This window comes from Abramis brama, assembly GCF_963993115.1.
Source record: "Abramis brama genome assembly, chromosome: 2".
Lineage (NCBI taxonomy): Eukaryota > Metazoa > Chordata > Actinopteri > Cypriniformes > Leuciscidae > Abramis > Abramis brama.
The window spans coordinates 4,809,380-4,819,226 of NC_139964.1; the positions used below are offsets into that span (position 1 = coordinate 4,809,380).

At 35.7% G+C, this 9,847-nt stretch overlaps 1 protein-coding gene across 4 annotated transcripts in view; it reads right to left on the reverse strand.

Annotated features, from left to right (window-relative positions):
* Positions 1–9,605, reverse strand: part of LOC311077537 (adhesion G protein-coupled receptor E3-like) — a 94,334-nt gene extending 84,729 nt beyond the window's left edge. The window contains exons 1-2 of one of the 4 annotated variants that reach the window (XM_084106068.1): positions 9,029–9,564; positions 8,694–8,944 (exon numbers count right to left, since the gene is read on the reverse strand). In XM_084106068.1, the coding sequence (XP_083962194.1) occupies positions 8,694–8,724 (31 nt within the window). In that variant the 5' untranslated portion in view covers positions 8,725–8,944; positions 9,029–9,564. Of the gene's footprint in view, positions 1–8,693; positions 8,945–9,028 lie in introns of all 4 variants that reach the window. The other 3 variants (XM_084106070.1, XM_084106069.1, XM_084106071.1) reach the window with 3 other exon arrangements.
* Between the last annotated feature and the right edge of the window lie 242 nt (positions 9,606–9,847).

The following is a 9,847-nucleotide window of genomic DNA, read 5'->3' on the forward strand; positions in this document are numbered from 1 at the left end:
GCAGTTCTATCGAACAGTATTTTTCAAATTTAACACTGTTAAGTGTGTGTGGTGTGCAGGGTGTGTTTGAACCCAAAATTGTCAGATGTAGGCTAGCCGAAATTGCGTGGCAGATATAGTGTTGTAGCCGCGTCTGTTCGACTGGTAAAATGTGATAAGGCTACTCAGTTTTGTGGTAACGTTAGCCATGTTCTTCATGTACCGGCCTTTTTACAGCTTCGGCTGAAGTTGTCCTTGTGGTAATTGTCGTGTAATAACTTCTGTATGACCTGGCAATAAACATTTTTGTAATTGTGTCTATAATGTGATTGGCTAAACTTTATTTCGTGTGCGGGTCGGGTGTCGGTTCTATTTTAAGTGGGTCGGGTGCGGATTTTAATTAGTGCTGCTGTGGGAAAACGGGTCGGATGCGGTTTGAAGCACTGCGGGTACGGGCGGGTGCGGATTTACAAAATCGGACCCGTGCAGGACTCTGATGTACGGTTGAACGCCTAATCTCTCCATTGTCACGCTGGACATCAGGGACCTGTTTGCTGTCACTCTGAGCTACTGTTATGAGCCTGCAGTGAAACAGCCAATCAGAGCAGAACTCCTCATTACTATTCATGACCCTTCCAAATAAGGTAAAAACAGACCATTTCATTCTAGGGCCAATTTCTAGGGTTGAAAATGGACCTGTAAATCCATATCTGGACATTTTAAATGCCCTTAAATAAGCCATACCCTCTATGTAGATATCAGAGACACATTCTAGGACACCTTTAAGCATGCGCAATGTTTCAGATAGTATGGCAAGTGTAAACGCATGAATCGGATATGGGTCACAGTTGAAAGAACGTGTAAAAAAATCAGATATAGGCAACAAATCAGAATTGGACATCAAGACCTGCAGTGTAAACGAGGCCTTAGATGACGTGATGCGCGACCTTTCCAACGTGATGACACAATGCGTGGCACATCTCAGAGATGGTACACGACGAGCATTTGTGGTTAAAAAGTGTGTGTATATAATATAATAATAAACAAATAAGTAAATATATAAATATATTATATATGTGTGTATATATATATATATTGTTGTGTGCCGGAGAAAGCATGCGGAAGCGAGAATCTATTAGCAGGGTTTTAATGAAGAAACACGTAGTACAAATAATAAAGAACACGAAGGACAAAGAAACAAAACCACGAGAAGGACTGAACTAGAAGCACCCATACATGTACAACAACTGACAAGGTAACCAGTGAAACACAAGGGCTATAAATACACAGAGACAAACAAGCTTAACTAAGTAACAAGGGGGCGTGGTTAATAAGAAACACCTGGGGAGACTAATAAACAAGAAAGACTACAAAGGACTACAAAACATGGCACAGAACAGGAAATAACAAAAGTGCACACCAGACAAGGGAAACATATATATATATATATGTATATATTGTATTTATAGAAAATGACCAATTCTTTCGCGAGATAAGACCCTTATTTCTCGACTGGGATCGTGTCGAGACTTTGAAGCTGCATTGAGACGGACATTTGAACCTTCTTTGAACATTGGTATACTTGGTTGCCATTGAAGTCCATTCTGTGTAGAAAAATCCTGAAATGTTTTCCTCAAAAACCTTAATTTCTTTTCGACTGAAGAAAGAAACACATGGATATCTTGGATGACATCGGGGTGAGTAAATTTATCAGCAAAATTGTTTTTTGAAAGTGAACTAATCCTTTAATAAAGGCCTTTATTGGTTATCTACTCATTTGCATCTGGGTCCTCCTGTCTCTTGCAGAATTTTGTCAAAATCGACATATTAGAGTGATTTCTGAAGGTAGCTACACTTGATGTACTATGTGAGAATTTGTTGTAACTGAACAACAATGCATGCGCAGAACGCCTGCCCACAAAGAGGACTCAAGAAACACATTAAACACGCACAACTCTTCTGGTTTGCTACAGCATTATAGTACATTATACTACGGGGCTGTTGAATGCTTGAATCTGATTGGTTGAGGAACAGTGTAACTTTCGGTAATTATAGTGTACCTATAAAGTACTTACATGTAAGTATAAGGGAACAATATGTTAAATTTGGGGAATAAAGGGGTAACAACCAAGAGAATTAAAAAAAGTATTTACACTGTAAGTATTATAGAACTAAGAGGTACTTATTCTACTACACTGTTAGACCTTACCGGGTTTTTTTACAGTAAAATACTGGCAACACTGTTGCCAGTAATATACTGTTAATTGTACAGTTCTTTACTGTAATCTACAGTTTGTTTCTGTAAAAATGCACTAAATTCTAATTCAAATGAACTTGCAGAAACCGACTGCCTTAAATTGACCAACTGTCATTTAAATGTATTAACTAAAATTTATAATGCATTAATAATCTGAGCAAAGTATTACTGTGAACTTCTTTCATTTGAGACCACTGAAAAACTATTGTACATAAAAAGATTTCCACTGGATCAGCAACTACACAGTCACCGCCTGTTAAATAAAGCAACATGCAGCAAATCATCAATGTTTGTAGATCTTCTGCTGGACTGAAGCACAGGCTCTACTCTTCAGCACAATGGTGACCCAAAAAAATAATTTTACAGTAAACTACTGGCAACAGTGTTGTCAGTATAAACCTGATTTATAACTTACAGTTTATTACTGTTAAAATACATTTTGTGGGTGTGTCTTTTTTATCTTACACAGTTAACCCTTTCAACCCCTCAGGGAAATCCACACTACGAGTAAAAAGTAACGATGCAGTGAGATAATTAAGGGAATATGTAAGTGATTGTAAGCAGAATCACTGAAGAAAAGAGAAACACAAGAACAGAAAATAGAGAAACACAATAACTACGACTGACTTCCAGCCATTACACATTATTACACTTATTATTAACCACACTGTTAGACCTTACCGGGTTTTTTTACAGTAAAATACTGGCAACACTGTTGCCAGTAAAATACTGTTAATTGTACAGTTCTTTACTGTAATCTAGTTTGTTTCTGTAAAAATGCACTAAATTTTAATTCAAGTTAACTAATTACACTTGCAGAAACCGACTGCCTTAAATTGACCAACTGTCATTTAAATGTATTAACTAAACTTTATAATGCATTAATAATGTGAGCAAAGTATTACTGTGAACTTCTTTCATTTGAGACCACTACAAACTATTGAACATAAAGAGATTTCCACTGGACCAGCAACTACACAGTCACCGCCTGTTAAATAAAGCAACATGCAGCGTTTCATCAATGTTTGTAGATCTTCTCCTGGACTGAAGCACAAGCTCTACTCTTCTGCACAATGGTGACCCAAAAAACTAGATTTTACAGTAAACTACTGGCAACAGTGTTGCCAGTATAAACCTGTTTTATAACTTACAGTTTATTACTGTTAAAATACATTTTGTGGGTGTGACTTTTTATCTTACACTGTTAACCCTTTCAACCCCACAGGAAAATCCACACTACAAAGAGTAAAAGTAACATTGACAGTGTTGCATTGAGATAATTAAGAGAATATGTAAGTGATTGTTGAGCATTAGTGATGAACACCTGCTGTTAGAACAGAAAATAGAGAAACACAATAACTACGACTGACTTCCAGCCATTACACATTATTACACTTATTATTACCAGTATGACTTTATTTATGTCATACATCTACAGAAGTTGTTATTAAGATGTTTAATTGAAAATGTTTGTTTGAAGTTACCATTATAGAGATCAGTGCTTGCTTTAGTAGGGATGCTGATGCTAAAACATTCATTTTTCTTTTGCTACTGTGCTACTGTGTTTTTGCAAGTCACACTTGTGCGCACACAGTTTATGAATGATTGCGGTTGTAATGCTTATGGTGACAAATTCATCATATTGCAGGTTCATTCACTAAGGAATTAATTCTTATTCATTCAGAGTTTTATCCTCGATCAAAAGTGTTACATTAGCACGACTGTGAAACTGCAGCAATAAATTACTATGACTCATTTTTTTTAACACATCATGCATAAACCAAAAATAACAGCTACACTATGTTTTAGAAACACAGAGATATCACAATTTAGCACATTAATCTCAACAATGGTGGCAATATTTTTATTCATGCAGCAGTGCATGCTGGGAGTTTTATATTATCCTGGAACCCAGCATGCATTGCGACATGAAACTTTTCACCATTGTTGAGATTCATATGCTGATTGTTGATGTCTGTGTGTGTCTGAGTCAAGCAGGAGTAAAATAAAATTGAATGCACTATATGATTGTTATTTTTCAGAAGACATGATTACAGAAATTTTGATTTCATTTTGTAGATACACAGATTTATGCTAAATATGAAATACCCATAATTTCAATGAATATATACAGGAAAAATCTGAAAATCCAAGATGACTGTGACATCATCACAAAAGAATAAAAACACCTGATCATCTTCCTCTTGACTTTTTCTTGCCATAACAAATGTGTTTTATAAACTCACCGTTACAGCAGTCAGAGAGAGATGAATGATTAGAAGTTAAGAGACAAGAGACCAACTAAAGCAAATACTGATCTCCATCATGGTGACAACAAATTTTATTATTAACTAAATCTCTGTTAATTCTCAACAAGAACTTTTGAAATAATCGTAAACTGGTTTGTAAACTGGTTTCACACTCAGTGTTGCCGGAAGTCAATTGTAGTTTTTGTGTTTCTCTTTTTTCTGTTCTTGTTTCTCTGTCCTTCAGTGATTCTGCTTATCAGGTGTTCATCAGTGTCTCAATTCACTCACTTATTTTCATTCACTCTGTCAAGGGGACTATATTAGTGAACTACTGTAGGGAATAGTGAATGAGGGTATAGGGTGTGATTGGGAAAACAGCCTCTTAGTGTCGATTTTGAGCACTGTTAATTCACAGTATATTCCTGTAGGCTATTTTTGTTTTCTACGGTATATTACTGTTTTAATGGAAAATGGTATGATATTGTCAGAATTACGCCTTTTTTTACAGCAAGGGCTAACAGTGCAGTATGACTTTATTTCTGTCATACAGAAGTTGTTATTGAGATGTTTAATTGAAAATGTTTGTTTGTAGTTACCGTTATAGAGATCAGTGCTTGCTTTAGTTGGGATGCTGATGCTAAAACATTAGTTTTTCTTTTGCTGCTTGAGCTGTGTTGTTGCAAGTCACACTTGTGTACACACAGTTTATGAATGACTGCAGTTATAATGATTATGATGACAAAATCATCATATTGCCTGTTCATTCACTAAGGAATTCATTCTCACTTATTCAGAGTTTAATCCTCAAGTAAAGTGTTACATTACCACCACTGTGAAAACGCAGCAATAAGATACAATGACTCTTTTTTTTTAACACATGATGCATAACCAGAGAAACAGACCTACACTGTGTTTTAGAAACACCGAGATATCACAATTTAGCACATGAATCTCAACAATGGTGGCAATATTTCTTTTTTATTATTATTATTATTCATGCAGCAGTGCATGCTGGGAGTTTTATATTATCCTGGAACCCAGCATGCATTGCGACATGAAACTTTTCACCATTGTTGAGATTCATATGCTGATTGTTGATGTCTGTGTGTGTCTGAGTCAAGCAGGAGTAAAATAAAATTGAATGCACTATATGATTACAATATTCTTCAGAAGACCTGATTACAGAAATATTGATTTCATTTTGTAGATTCACAGATATATGCTAAATATGAGATAACTATAATTTCAATGACAATATACAGGAAAAATCTGAAAATCAGGCATGTCTAGAATGATTGTGACATCATCACAAAAAAATAAAAACACCTGATAATTTTCCTCTTGACTTTTTCTTGCCATAGCAAATGTGTTTTATAAACTCACTGTTACAGCAGTCAGAGAGAGATGAATGGTAAGAAGTCCAGGGACAAGAGACCAACTAAAGCAAATACTGATCTCCATCATGGTGACAACAAATTTTATTAATAACTAAATCTCTGTTAATTCTCAACAAGAACTTTTGTACATGTATGAAAGAAATAATCGTAAACTGGTTTGTAAACTGGTTTCACACTCAGTGTGGCTGGAAGTCAGTTGTAGTTTTTGTGTTTCTCTTTTTTCTGTTCTTGTTTCTCTGTCCTTCAGTGATTCTGCTTATCAGGTGTTCATCAGTGTCTCAATTCACGAACTAATGTAGGGAATAGTGAATGAGGGTATAGGGTGTGATTGGGAAAACAGCCTCTGAGTGTCGACTTTGAGCACTGTTAATTTACAGTATATTCCTGTAGGCTATTTTTATTTTCTACGGTATATTACTGTTTTAATGGAAAATGGTATTATATTGTCAGAATTTTACAGCAAGGGTTAACAGTGCAGCTAAAGTAGTTCCAGCAGGTCTTGACCGCATTACAGCTCTATATCACTACGCCAAATGAAAGTTATTTCAAAGGTCTTTACGGTAACGCTTTAGATTACAGCCCAGAAAGTACTGCATAATTAAGATGAATTTACAGCGTAACTTTTGGTAATTATAGTGTACCTATAAAGTACTTGCATGTAAGTATAAGTACAATATGTAAAGTTTGGGGAATAAAGGGGTAACAAGGAGAATTAAAAAAATATTTACACTGTAAGTATTATAGAACTAAGTGGTACTTATTCTCATACAACAATCTTACATTTGGGAGCAATTTAGCAAGAACATACACTGTGCACCTTTTTGTAATAATTGTGTACCAATACATACTGTATACCCTTTTTCAAAATGACAGGGTACATATCTATGCATTTATACAGTTTTTTTATTTTTATTTTTTATTTATAGCAAAAGTGCAGATGTTTAAGTTTGGGCTTACATGTTTCAAAGCAAGTCAATCTAAAACTATTGCATTTTTTTTTAATACTGGGAAATATATTCTTGTTCCATGTAGTTACAGTGTAAGTGTGACATTGCGGGCCGTAAATTAAAGTGGTGCTTTTTACCATCTTGTTCCATGTAGTTACAGGGTAACTACAATAAAAATACAAACACACAATCTAATATCACTGACTCGGAAACCTGTATTTGAAAAAAACAACTTATTACAGTTGGTCTGAGTCGATAGTCTACAGTTTAAAAAGTTTAATATATTGTAATTTTTCTTACAAACACTTATCGTTTCACTTCAGAAGACATTGATCCATCCATTGGGGTTGTATCGATTACTAGTTATTGCAGAATGTGCTGATTGATGCTCCAACTTTTAGGAACACATGAGCTTGCATTATGTATTCCCAGATATGTATTTTTTATTTTTCTAAAAACCTTCATTTGTGTTAATCTGAAGAAGGAAATTATACATCTTGGATGGCATGAGGGTAAAAGATGAGTAAATGGTGAGGAAGGATGTATTTCTGTTTGTACTACATTTTCTTTTAATACATAATACAGAATAGCAAGATACATGATTTCTTCTTCACATTCATCAGTGAAAAAAAAAGAAAAGAGGAACACAAGGAAGAAGCCAAGCAAGAGAAAAAAGGGGGGACAAAACATGCTACTGTCTGTCAAGACTTAAGCATTTTAAATAAATTGTTGATTTAAAAAAGCAGTTTTAAACGAAAAATAAGTATTGTAAATCTGTTTTGAATTAAGTTGTTTTTCAAATAAAGGTTCCCGAGTCAGTGATATAAGATTGTGTATGTATTTTTCTGTAACTACATGGAACAAGAGGGTAACAAGGACCACTTTAATTTACGGCAGTGTCACACTTACCCTATATAGTTAAATGGAGCAAAAGGGTAACAAGCACCACATGAAAAAAGAGTATCTTTCCCCAATATTTAAGCAAAAGTTGCAATTGTTTTAGTTTTCAGTGCACTTTTCTTAAAAAGATTACTGTATAAATGCATAGATATGTACCCTGTAATTTTGAAAAAGGGTATACAGAGTAGGCTATGTATTGGTACACCATTATTACAAAAAGGTACGCAGTGTATGTTCTTGCTAAATTGCTCCCAAATGTAAGATTGTTGTATCATAATAGTAGAATAAGTACCTCTTAGTTCTATAATACTTACAGTGTAAATACTTTTTTTAATTCTCTTGGTTGTTACCCCTTTATTCCCCAAATTTAACATATTGTTCCCTTATACTTACATGTAAGTACTTTATAGGTACACTATAATTACCGAAAGTTACACTGTAAAATCGATTTAATTACGCAGTACTTTACGGGCTGTAATCTAAAGCGTTACCGTCTTTACAGCCGACAACAAGAACCAAAACCCACAACAACTCTGACCAAGCAAATAAATATAGTAAACAACAGGATAAAAACAACAAGTTTTTGCCACAAATTTCGGTCACATACTATCTCTTTCCCGCTCAAACACACACACACACACACATACAGTACAGACACACACTCACACAGAAATGTGTTTTCAGCGCTGATCTGACGGTTTTATCAGTGAAATAGTTAACAACTTAAAGCTGACATTTCTCTTTATCAATGTAATGGCTCTGTTCTTGATGCAGATAAATATACGCTTCGTTACCACCTCGGGTGTGCATTATTTTCTAATTCATTGGACTGTTTTCAATGATTCCATATAGTATATTATTAACTACAGCCAACCAGTGCGGCCCTGATGCATGTAACTTCAAGTACTGTCTTTAACGTAAAGATATTTATCACACGCATTAAAACAGTGAAGCATCAACTCACCAAAAACAATAAGTGTGCACTTCAGATCCATGTTAGGAGACACTGCGATTCCTGTCTGTTTCTGCTTTGGTTTGTGATATATGAAGGGTTAGTCACTTCTTCTCCTTCGTGTTTCAGTGTACAGGGCTCAGATGAGTGCAAAGTTCACACTGAAGCGGTCACATCCTGAGCTGGAGGTTACTGTAGAGTTGCTTCTGCTCGACTGAAGGGTTAGACATGTGGTCTTCACTACTTTTTTCATGAGTGCCACACTGATAGGACAAATGTATCATTTATCAGTCAAATTTGTAACTGAGACAAGATGATTTCCCTTAATGACAAAAAAGCAGGATTACCTTAATGCTGGGATGAGTGGAAGCATGCATGCATTTCCTTGGCTTTCTTCATGTTGTATTTCTAGCTTGTTGTTGCAATTCTTGTGAGGCATGCACGATGGTCATTGGTCAGGCGGTTTCTCTGTTTCCTCTTTATAAGTTCATGGTTGAGAATGCTGACTCACAAGTTTATGTGCTCACAAAGAAGGACATCACTTTTTGCACAAGTGGCTTCAAAGTGGGAAAATCTTCTTCAGACACCAAACTCCAGAAGTGACCAGAACGTGCTCCGAGTTCAGCTTCGAGAATGTCTTTTGTCTGCAGTTCTACCATTTCTGCCAACTGATAGTTGGAGAGTGAGATGATCATCCACGTGGAAGGGGTTTTCATTAAAGTTGAACATTTCCTTGTGCTCATTCACATCCTTGAATATGGACTCAAATCCCCCCCTCAGCTCTTCCAAAACATTCGCAATCCTGTGTGGCTGAAGAGCTTCTGCAGAGATGGGGCATTTGTGGGAAGTGAATGAATTCTGTCGTTGTTTTAACCCAATTTTTGGGTCAAATATGGACAAACTCAAACGTTGGATTAAAAATGCAATTTAAAAATTCAACCCAATGGCTGGGTTTGTCCATATTTGACCCAAAATTGGGTTAAAACTACCCAGCATTTTTCAGAGGGCAGTTATTTTGTTCTGAAATGCTCTGATTGCATTCAGCATGTTGCTTGGAGGCTCATCTCTTCCTTGAAGCTGCAAGTTGAGAGTGTTTTCAGGTTTTCAGTCAGAAAGGCCAGCTGTGTGATCCAGCACCGGTTCCCGTTTTACTTTGCTGTCCAGGA